General features: G+C 41.1%; 1 protein-coding gene across 1 annotated transcript in view; it reads left to right on the top strand.

Moving 5' to 3' along the window:
- The window catches only part of SLC17A8 (solute carrier family 17 (vesicular glutamate transporter), member 8), a 94,337-nt gene that overhangs the window by 76,374 nt on the left and 5,558 nt on the right, over positions 1-12,405 (top strand). Inside the window, exon 6 of the mRNA XM_006871126.1 lies at positions 3,824-3,934. Coding sequence (XP_006871188.1) covers positions 3,824-3,934 — 111 coding nt within the window. The remainder of the gene's footprint in view (positions 1-3,823; positions 3,935-12,405) is intronic.

Genomic DNA, 12,405 nt, shown 5'->3' with positions numbered 1-12,405 from the left:
TAGCTCAGACACCCCTATAGTCACCAGAATGGAGGTGCTCAGACAGCAAGGGACCAGTGTTCAGATACCGAAAGAAAAGAATGTGCACACCTTTATATCTGTGGTTCTGTCAGGCATCTGTGGCTGCTCTGATCCTTCCCCCATTGGTCTCACCCAAGATGGTGGCTCCGGGAGCAGCTCAGCGTCTTGGATTAGAAAGCAATGGATTTCTTGCTTCTGCTACAAATTCTCCTAGCTGTAAGCCTTCCAACCTTCTAAATATTCCTTTATACGTGGTTCAGAGTTCTGGGACCATCCCCTGAGCCTGCTTGTTCCTTATATTCTGTGTTGTTTCTGATGGAGCTCCTTACTACACTTCCACCCGATCCGCCATCTTGTTTGTGCTCCAGTTCTATGGGTTTTGACAAATTTTGTTTTGCTATTTAAATTTTCATATATTGAATGCTTTCTGTGCTAGATGCTAAGTTACCTCTTTTATATATATTATCTCATTTAATCTTTATAACAACCAGTGGCAGAGGTACTGTTATTAAATCTAACTTTAAAGCAAAGAAAACGAGGTAAAATGTGCTGGATTTGGTTATATCTGACCTATTGTCATTTCTCTTAGTTGTTCTTGGATGCTCTTGTGATGTGCCCAGCAGCTAACCAAAAAGCTAGAGACTCACACTAATCCAGTGGCTCTGTGGGAGAAAGCCCTGGTGATCTGCTTTCCTATGGGTTACAACCAAGACAACCCTGTGCGCAGTTCTACTCTGTCACATGGAGTCACTAAGTGTAGAAAATAGCTCTGCTGGCACCCAACAGCAGGTGGTTCGGGTTGGAGGTACAGACAGTGCCATCTATGGGCAAGAGTCACAACTGGGATATGGAATTGAAAAGGAGGTGATGAACTTGCTCTGACTCAAGAGTAGATGGCTGGAAGTCATTTAGAAGCAAAGAGTATATAGAGGAACAAGAAGCTTGCATGGTCTGATCACACAGAGTCTTGGGAATAAAGTCTGACCAGGAAGACTGGGAATAGTCTCTAGACATCTGGTTTCTCAGCAGCTTGACAGCTGGTTTCAGGTAGGGATATTTGGACTGAGACTGAGGACTGGCAGATGTGGTCCTGTACTCTGGCAGATGAGAAATAAAGAGCTGGGATGTTGTAGTCAGCATCTTCCCTAAGTTGTACAAGGCAGAATGATGCACCCCATCTCCCAAAATGTCCATTCCTTCATGCCTGGAATCTGTGACTGTGTTACCTTACAAAAGACTTTGCAGATGTAATTAAAGTATGAATCCTTTCATGGGAAATTTATTCTAGATTATCCAGATGGGCCAAAAGAAGAACTCTTACAAAAGACAGAACTCCATGATGATCCTGAGGTTTCTGCATGGGTCTTCTAGTTACCATTTGTTGGGTTGTGTCCATGTGCCAAGGTCTGCACATATTACAGACACAATTTCATTTAATCTTCCAGTACCCTACAAGGTTGTATTATTATGCCTATTTCTGTTTGGATGAAGAATCTAATATGCTCATAGATGAAGTAATGTGTCCAACCAAGATCAGACAATTAGTGATTGATTCTAAAGTTGGTGCTCTTTCAAATCTTGATAAAGCATTCATTTAGAAGAGAAGAAAAAGGAAGGTGGTGGCAGCTGGGGTGGTTTTCTTTGTTGTTGTTGTTGTAGTTGTTAAGTGCCATCAAGTCAGTTCTGACCCATAGTGACCCTGTATAGGGTTTCCGAGAAGTGGCTGGTGAGCTTGAACCATTGTCTTTGCAGATCAAACCAACTTTGTGCTCCAGTGTATTAACCAGGACTCCCTTTGTTTGTTTAGAAGTAGAGAAGTGTTGTTGGTAAGTGCTGTTGAGTCTGATTCGACTGATAGTGACCCTGTATAACCTTTCAGGGAAGCAAATAGTTGATCTGAACACATTTCCTTTGACGAAATTGTACAACAGTCATGCAGAGCTGTCTGGACTCAGCAGATAGTCTCCTGGATGAGTCTCCATTCATTGTCTTCCACCTCCCATGGTCCTTCACATACCTGAATGAGTACTGTATCATCATTCTGCTTGTTGTTGACTGAATTTGTTTTTTGATGACAAGGAACTGCTTCACAATTTCCTCATCTATTTGATTGTACTCATTTTTTTCCAAATGAGAGGAACAGAAAGTACTGTTGTCCAGTTTGGTTTCTGGGTAAATATCTCATGGGTTTTATAAGGAGACTTGAGAGCTTGGTAAACTCCTGAAAGGGAAGAATCTTGCATTATGCTCTGTAAGCAGTGAAGTACTACTTGTGTTTTATATATCTACTCCAGTATCAGAGTACTGATATTATGTTGTTATGTGAGAGACCATTTTTTTAGGAAGTCAAAGGGGAGTTATTAACAATATATCAAAACCAGTTGACTCTGACTCATGGGGACCCTGTGTGTGTCAGAGTAGAAGTGTGTTCCAGAGGGTTACAGTGGCTCATTTCTCAGGGTCAGGTCACCAGGGCTTTCTCCCAGTGCATCTCTGGGTGGACTGGAATCTCTAGCTTTTTGGTTAGCAGCTGAACGCATTAACTATTTGTGCTACCCAGGGACTCCTGACAGTATATGTTGTTGTTAAGTGCCATTGAGGTAATTCTGACTCATAGTGGTCCTGAGTAGGGTTTCCAAGGAGCAGCTGGTGGGTCTGAACCACCAACCTTGTGGTTGGTTACCAGTTGCAAAAACCATGTGGGAATCAAGTTTGACTTCCTCTGACTTCACAAGGGGAAAGGATCAAACTCAAAATCAGCCCGGTGCCAAGTCTGATGAAGCGGAGTCAGTCATGTCTCTGTCCTACACCCTTCTTTACCTATTCGGACACCAGCCATCCCTCCCACAACACTCTCGGCTTCACATCTGGGTTTGACAGTCCATTGCAATGGCCACATGGAAGTCATAACAGTATTCACAATTATGGGAAGTGAACAGGGTACACAATTTAGGATCAGAAAAACTCAGGATTCAGCTGTTGTTCAGTCAGGAAAGCCTCTTGTCTGCCATACTGCAGGCACACCTCACTCTTGTCTTTGGCTTCTTGCGCATGTGGTCATGCGTGGACAAATCTTACAAAGCTCCTTTAGCCAGTCTATGAATGCCCAAAGGGCACATTCTGCAAGCCAGTCTCTTGCCCATAGGCGTTCAATTTTACTCAGTCCCTCTATGCCACTGCCTCTGCTACCGTGGTTTTCTAGGTAAGGATTTCAGGCTACACTCATGCTCTTCCTTCTTGATGATCCTGGGATCATCCATTCCTGCTTTTGAGATGGTTCTTATTGGATGGCAAAACTAACCAATCCCAACCTTAGAGTCCTTTAGGCCTTATTTGCATGTTCCCACTGAGTCACTTGGTGGGAATTAAGACATTGGCTAGAAAGACCATAGTAAGTAAATTAAGATACCACAGCAGTCCAGTGCTGATCCTACATTGCCACACCAGGACTTCCCTGACATTATATAGGAGAGTTTTAATAATTAAAAATGGTGAGAGCAACTATCAATGAAGCAACAGAGAATCAACATTCCCGTACTCCAGGAGCATCATTGGACTCTATTGAAACCATCTAGTGTTCAGGGTGAGCCAGGAAAATGTTTGAAGGTTCAGAGAACATCTAGGTAATACAAGCATTGTCATATAGCCGTAAAACACCTCGGCAATATTTTAAGCACTGTGCCAGAGTATATAACTACAGCTTAGATACATGAAATAAAAACAAATGACAATTTGATCCATTCATGAACTTAGACTCATTGATGTGGCAGTGACGTTCTTTTTCTGCTGTTTTCATTTGCAGGTTTTGGAATGGAGGCAACCTTACTTCTGGTAGTTGGCTTCTCTCATACCAAAGGGGTGGCTATCTCCTTTCTGGTGCTTGCTGTAGGATTTAGCGGCTTTGCTATTTCAGGTAAAATATCCTTTGTGTATCCAAATGTTGTCTACAGATTCAGTACATCTTCAGAGAAAGGAAGAATGAGGACACTATACACAACACCACTAGTAGCAGTCCCAAGGAGCTGGGCCACTGTCAGAGCGAATTCCATTTATTGGGGATGACCTTGTGAAATCACTGAGGGATGAGCTTAGGGACCTTGTCAAGTTGGAATTGTCTCCACTCTCTTCAGCGTGGGAAATGATGCCAAGTGTAGGCAGCAACTCCCTTGAGGCCAAGAGCAGAGGGCTGAGCCGGTCTTGATGAAGTGGCTATTTCACCCCTTAGCACCAGGCCACCCTGCCTCACAGAGACTCTTGTGACCTTTCCTATTCTCACTGCCTATCATTGTTGCACTGTGGGTTAATGCACCAGACTGCAAAGCCGTTTGAACTGCAAGGTTGGCGGTTCAAGCTCACCAGCTGCTCCTTGGAAACCCTGTATAGGGTTTCTTTGGGTCAGAACCAACTCACAGCACTTAACAACAACATCATTGCTGTTGGAGTCCTGGTGTGGTGCTCTGGGCTAATATGTCAGACTGCAGTCATTTGAACTGCAAGGTCAGGGGTTCAAGGTCACCAGCTGCTCCTTGGAAACCCTATACAGGGTCACTATGGGTCAGAATTGACTTGACGGCACTTAACAATAATAGTCATTGTTATTAAGTGTCATCAAATCCGTTCCAACTCATAGTGACCCTGTAAAGGGTTTCCAAGGAGCAATGGGTGGGTTTGAACTGTTGACCTTGTGGTTCACAGTCCGGTCCTGATCCTACAGTGCCCACTAGGAATCTTCTCACCTCCTACTAAATCCTCCCAAACCCCAAACTACTTGCTATGGGGTCCATTCTGACTCATGGAGACTCCCTGTATGGCAGAGTGGAACTGTGCTCTATAAGGTTTTCAGTAGCTGATTTTTTTTCAGAAGAAACATTCATTAAGGCTTTAACTTACATTATTTTAAGTACTGGAGAAAAAATTCAGGATAATAGTATTTCTGGAAAATCTGTGTTTACAATTTTTATATTTTGAAATAACGACACTGTTTCTAAATAACAACAGTATTTCTAATATAAATCTCTGTGTGCTTTTGTAAAATCAGGGAGAAATGTGAATAAGAAATCAGATATCTGATATTTTTAGAGAAAAGTAAACCCAGTTTAACTAAATCTGTTGTCATCTAGTCATTCAACTCATAGTGAACCTCTGACCTTGTGCTTAGCAGTCCAGTGCTTACCCTTCAGCGCCAAAGCAGGACTGTTCACTTAAAATGGTTAAATTTAATAATTTAAATAAAGTTTTATAAGCATTTGAAATCAATACCCTATATTTTCAGTATCATGAGGGGAAAAGCCCAATTTTGTTAACATATTTTAATTACCCTGTTATCTAGACTTCAAATTTTAAAAGTGTTTTATTGTTTTCTGTAATAACTTCTTAAGCATCCTTAAACCGTTGAAAAAAGTAAATATTGACATAGTTTAATATAACTTGCTAAAATAACCTTTAAAAGGTGAAGGGAAAAAAAGAGGAACATTTGCAGATAAACAAAAACTATGAGATAACTTTTCCCCAGAAAACCAATACTCATGAAATACTAAAAGGTTTTTTTTTTCAGAAGGAAACATGAATATAAAAGATAGAAAATTGAGTAACAAAATGTCAATATTTGGGTTGTTGTTGCTGTTCCAACTCATAGTGACCTGTATAGGGTTTCCAAGAAGCGGCTGGTCAATTTGAATCACCGACCTTGCAGTTCTAACCTATCTTGCAGTGCACTGAATTATTCCACAGTGCCACACTAAGACCCCGCTATTTGGAAAGATAATAGTAAATATTGGTTGTTGCTGTTAAATATCTTCAAGTTGCTGTAAGAAGCAATCAAAATAATGTCTCATGTGATTGAAAATAAATGTGGGGAATGCTTGGGACCCGTTGGCATTTTGTTTTTGTTTATTGTGTATAGGTTTGCTAGGAGTCAGAACCTACTAGAAGGCAACTAACAATAACCAAAATCCTTGTCCTGGTGTGGCACTGTGGAACAAGCAAACCTCAAGGTTGGCTGTTCAAACCTACTCCTTGGAAACTCTATACACAGAGTATATATATAGCTAGGCCTATAATTGGCATAGATGATTTTTAAGAAGTAAATTGTCAGGCCTTTCTCTCAAGGTTCCTCTTGTCTTAAACTACCAATCTTTGGGCTAGCAGCCAAGCGCTTAAATATTTGTGTCACCCAGAGCTTCTACTGGTGGATGTGTGCTGTCAATTTGGTTATGACTCGTAGCAACCCTACATAGGGGTTCTGAGGCTATAAATCTTTATAGGAGCAGGAAGCTTTGTCTTTATCTTACAGAGCAGCTAGTAGATTCGAACTGCTAAACTTGCAGTTACCAGCTCAGTTCATCACCCATTATGCTGCCAGGGCTCCCAGAGTACTGCTCATTTTACCTCAAAAGTCAAATGACAGAGTCCTTTGCCATATAGCCAAAGAATCAGCAGGGCTTTTTTTAGTATACAAAGCTCGTTTAAATTTTGCTTATTCCATTGCCTTCATTTTCCCAACAAGGAAATGCAGGGCCAGAGGGGGGATGTGACTTGCTGATTAGAATAGAGCAGGCGGTGATAATAATAAGAACAACTAGAGAGTAAATGGAGACTGTTCGGAGTCCTCTGTACCATCTTACACATGGGCACTTGGTACATGCTGTAGGATCAGCACTGGACTGCCTGTCAACCACAAGCTTGGCCATTCTAAGCTACCAGCTGCTCCTTGGAAACATTATACAGGGTCGCTGTGACTCGACAACACTTAACAACAACAATAACAACAACATTCTCACATATTTGTCCCAGCGCTTAAATTTTAGAGTCCCATTTCACAGAAGCAGAAACCAGTGTACTATGTTGTGAGATCAGGATGTAGTCATTCATTCTGAGCGATTCTAGAAACTCCTTATATATAAAATGAGATGAAAAAGTCTAATTCAGTTATTTTTCTACAGACTCAGAACAGTTTGTAATAATAATAATAATAATTCCTTATGGAACAATGTTCAGATGTTATGCCTGCCCCACAATACTGTGAAGCAAATGGAAATGTCAGTATTTTCCAGTGGAGGAAACTTAAGCTTAGAAAAATTGGATATTTTCCTAACTCCACCTGTACATCCTATTGCTAGCAAGTCCATTCCAACACACATGACCCCAGGTATTACAGAGTCTTCTTCCCAGGCTTCTGGGTGGGTTTGAACAACCAGTTGTTAGGTGACCAGCCAAGTGCAAACAGTTTGCAACACCTAGGAAACATTCCTAGAGACATGTGTTATTGTTGAGTGCTGTTGAGTCGATTCCAACCCGTAGCAACCCGGTATAGCATTTCTGAGGAGCAGCTGGTGAGCTTGAACTACCGACCTGGTGGTTCAAAGTGACTTTGCAGTTCAGCACATTAATCCACAGCACCACACCAGGACACAGTTGTTGGCAAAAGGAAGAAGAATGCACATCTTCTAAACCCAAATGGTTCATGATCTACGTGCAACATAAGTAGAGCTGATACTTAGATTAAAACAAATAGTTTAAAAATAAATTGCAGCTAAGATTGGAATTGGTAGTACACAGACCTGGGCATGAAGCCTTTTTTTACTACTTACTAGGAAAATTTGCTAAGCTATTTAAATTCCCACGTTTCCGTGTCTGCATCCAGAGATTGGAGAGAAGTGGCTGCCATCTCCTTGGGTGGTTGGAAGAATGAACTAAGATAATGCATGCGTTCCTTATAGGTTCATGGCCCTGGGGATCTGAAAGTGAACAAATTAGAGGTTCTCTCTCCAGTTTACATTCTACTAGAGATGAAGTCTTTGGTACACATAGCTCAATGACAGATGCACAACAAAATCATCAAATATCTGCTACTGTTGTTATATTATTATTCACTCTAGCCCAGTGCTTCTTAAACTTTGTTGTTGTTGTTAGGAGCCATCGAGTTGGTACCGATTCATAGCGACCTTATGCACAGCAGAACGAAACACTGACCGATCCTGGGCCAACCTCATTATTGTTGCCATGCTTGAGTCCATCAATGCTGCCACTTGGCCAATCCATTTTGTTGGGGGTCTTCTTTTTCTCTGACCCTCTACCTTACCAAATATGATATCCTTCTCCAGTGACTGGTCCCTCCTGACAATATGTCCGAAGTATGAGAGATGAAGTTTGGCCATCTTGGCCTCCAAGGAGCATTCTGGCTGCACTTCCTCCAAAATGGATCTATTGGTTCTTTTGGCAGCCCATGGCACTTTCAATATTCTCCTCCAACACCATAACTCAAAAGCATCAATTCTTCTACAGTCTTCCTTATTCACTGTCCAACTTTCGCATGCATATGAGATTATTGAAAATACCATGGCTTGGGTCAGGCGCACCTTAGTCTTCAAGCTGACATCTTTGCTCTTCAACACTTTAAAATGGTCTTGTGCAGCAGATTTGCCAGACGCAATATGTCGTTTGATTGCTTCCATGAGTGTTGATAGTTGACCCAAGAAGAATGAAGTCCTTGACAACTTCAATCTTTTCTCCATTGATAAGAATGTTGTTTATTGGTCCAGTGGTGAGGATTTTTGTTTTCTTGACATTGAGATGTAATCCATATCGAAGGCTGTGCTCTTTGATCTTCATCAGTAAATGTTTTAAATCTTCTTTACTTTCAGCAAGCAAGGTTGTATCATCTGCATAGCGTGGTGGTTATGAGTCGGGCTGCTAACCTCATGGTCAGCAGTTCAAAACCACCAGCAGTTCTGTGGGAGAAAGATGAGGTTTTCTGCTCCTGTAAAGATTTATGGTCTCAGAGACCCTATGCAAGGTCGTTATGAGTTGGAACTGACTTGATGGCACTTAGCAACAATCTTAAACTTTAGTGCATACAAATCACCCTGTTGTTGTTGTTAGTTGCCATCGACTCTATTCTGACTCTTGCTGACTCCATGTGTGCAGACTGGAACTGTTCCACAGGGGTTTCAAGGCCTTAATCTTTTGGAAGCTAATAACCACGCTTGTCTTCTGAGACATCTCTGGGTGTGTTTGAACTGCCAACCTTTTGTTTAGTAGTTGACAGCTTAACCATTCATTTGCACTACCAAGGAATTAAAAGTCATTCTAACTGTAATTCCACCTAGATTAGGGTTTTCGAGGCTATGAGTCATTATAAGAGTAGAAAGCCTTATCTTTCTCCCGTGGAATGGCTGTGGCTGATGGGTTTGAACTGCCTACCTTGCAGTTATCAGTCCAGTGCTTATCCCACAGTGCCACCAGTGTTCCTTACAAATCAGATTATGATTCATTATGTTCTGAGTGGAGCCTGAGGGTCTGCACTTTTAATTGTTGTTGGTGTTATGTGCTGTCTAGTCCGCTCTGACCCATAGCGACCCTGTACAGGGTTTCCGAGGCTATAAATCTTTACAGGAGCAGAAAGGCTTATCTTTCTCCCGCGGAGCAGCTGGTAGTTTTGAACAGCTGACCTTAAGGTTCGCAGCCCGATTCATAACCACTAAGCTATCAGATGCTGCTGACCTGCGGCCACCATTGAGAGGTGAAGATAGAGCAGTCATGACTCACGCCAGAAGAATGTCTTGTCTGATAACTCTGTGGTGCAAAAGCAGATTCATATCCTGTTCCCAGAGATATTCAAATGTTCAGGTTCATATTGCTTCCTTCCCAACAGATTGTTGATTAAGTCACTGAATAACCAGGAGAGAAGTCCAGTAGCTACAAAAATCACAGCAACTGACTTGTCAGAAGTCACTTTCTAATACCAATGCTTTCATTCCCATAGCAGCCTGCACTGTGCTGTTGAGTTGAGTCTGACTTATCGCGATCATACAGGGCAGAAAAGAACTGCCCCTTAAGGTTCCCAAGCCTGTCTGTCATTTTTATGGAAGCAGACTGACATCTTTCTCACACAGACACACAGAGTGGCTGCTGGTTCAAATCACTGACCTTTTATTAATCACCATGCCATAAAGGCTGTACCATAAAGATTACAGTCAAGACAGCTCTGTCCTATGAGGTAAATTTCAACTCCAAGCTGATAGGTGATTTTCTTTCCCTTTTTTTGCATCTGCTACAAAAATCTATCAATATCTCAGTTTCTCAAAGAATTTCCTCCACCATGAATACCAGGCCTGTACAGCTAGAAACTGAAATGGCTTGTCTCACATTATTTCTAGTTGAATACATAGGCCTAGTGTTTGTATCAAAGCATAATACTCGACAATCACATTAATTGCTTCTTATCTCTGGATTCTTTTTTAATAAAGTGTTTATCACATTCAAATCAGCAGTAAGATTCATTAATCTTGCAGCTGCTTTATATTCTGATTGTCTGGAACATTGATCTGAAAGAGAAAAGGTATGTGTATGACAAAGAAGGTTTTCTCAACATCTCCTTGAATGGAGGTAGACAAAAGCCACAAGACAACAGACCAGATTTGGTGTATGTGCATTTTAATTCTATTTTTAAATTCTTTGCATAGAAATAGAGAATCAAAAAAACAAAACAAAACTGAATAAAACCTGAATAAATAAAACCAATTAACTTCTGGCTGCATTATCAATAGCTCAACTGGGTAATTAATTAAACATCTATCTATTGAGTGCTTCTGTAAACCACAAGGTTGGCATTTCAAACTCACCAGCTACTCCTTAGAAACCCTATATAGAGTTGCTATGAGTTGGAATTGAGTTGGTGGCACTTAACAACAACTCTGTGCTAGGTATTTTGCTAGTTCAGGGAAGATAGTGGTAAATAAGACAGATAAGATAACCTCCTGTAAAGAACACACATATTGATTTGCACCTCTATGTGTTGTTATTAAGTGCCATTGAGTTGGTTCTGACCCATAACGACCCTGTAGAGGGTTTCCAAGGAGCGATTGGTGAGCTTAAACCACCAACCATGATCAAACAGACTTTGCAGTCTAGCGCATTAACTCACAGCGCCACACCAGGACACCATAATTCTTACAACAAATTTATAACAATGGCTATTGTGCATCTCAGTTTATAGTTGAAGAAGCTAAGCAGCAGCATGTTGAGAAAAGATCCAATAGTTGGATCTGGATCAAAAGGAGGAAGAACTGTGGAGCAGAACTTCAAAGCTAAACAATAATTTGGCTCATTTAATAAAGAATGTCTGCCTTAAGCATTGTATTCTTTTAAAGAATTATCTATTAATATGATAATTCTATATTCATATGATAATCTCATGGTTAAATGTGAAAAATAACTCAGAACAGAAGAAAACTTTTGGGGCAGAGTCTCAGTGATAGTGAAATTACATGAGGCAGAGGTGGGGAGAAGGTATGGCCCAATGTGGGGTTAATGTAATCATTGTCAACAAAAAGTACCTGTAAAAATGGTTGAAGAGGTGCAGGTTTTGTTGTGTCTATTTTCATTTAAAAAATGACGAAGAAGCTGAGGTTCAGGAAATTTAAATCTTGTCCAAGTTTGCACCTCAATTAAGCTGCTATTGTTAAGGACTGTGTGACTCTAAAATCATACTCTGGGCAATATGGGCAAAGCTGGTTTTCAGCTCCTTTCCTAGTTTCCCCGGCTTCCCTATTCCCCTTCACCTCACTCATTCTTAGTGCTTGATAAAAGAACTAAGAGAGAGGTGCTGGTGACTTAGTATTTGGCCACTTCTAGGAATATTTTTGATTGCTGTTATAAAATGATTTATGCTATTTTTAATCACCCAAATAAGATTACATTAGCCATGTCTCAGAACTAGACAGTTTGTTGTTGCTGTGGTTAGGTGCCACTGAGTGGATACTAACCCATAGCGAGCTTATGCACAACAGAACAAAACACTGCTCGATCCTGGTCCAACCTCACTACTGTTGCCACGCTTGAGTCCATCGATGCTAATACTTGGCCAATCCATCTTGTTGGAGGTCTTCCTCTTTTTCTCTGACCCTCCACCTTACCAAACACGATACTCTTCTCCAGTGATTGGCTCCTCCTGACAATAAGTCCAAAGTATGAGAGATGAAGATTGGCCATCTCGGCATTCAAAGAGCACTCTGGCTGCACTTCTTCCAGAACGGATTTATTGGTTCTTTTGGCAGCCCATGGCACTTTCAATATAACTCAAAAGCATCAATTCACCTATGGTCTTCCTTATTCACTGTCCAGCTTTCGCATGCATATGAGGTTATTGAAAATACCATGGCTTGGGTCAGACACACCTTAGTCTTCAAGCTGATTATCTTTGCTCTTCAACACTTGAAAAAGGTCTTGTGCAGCAGATTTGCCTAATGCAATACGTTGTTTGATTTCTTGACTGATGCTTCCATGAGTGTTGATAGTAGATCCAAGAAGAATGAAGTCCTTGACAATTTCAATCTTTTCTCCATTGATAAGAATGTTGTTATTGGTCCAGTGGTGAGGATTTTT

Source organism: Chrysochloris asiatica, unplaced genomic scaffold (genome assembly GCF_000296735.1).
Source record: "Chrysochloris asiatica unplaced genomic scaffold, ChrAsi1.0 scaffold00160, whole genome shotgun sequence".
Taxonomy (NCBI): domain Eukaryota; kingdom Metazoa; phylum Chordata; class Mammalia; order Afrosoricida; family Chrysochloridae; genus Chrysochloris; species Chrysochloris asiatica.
The sequence above is the reverse complement of the archived record's forward strand: the minus strand, read 5'-3'. Positions and strand labels throughout refer to the sequence as shown.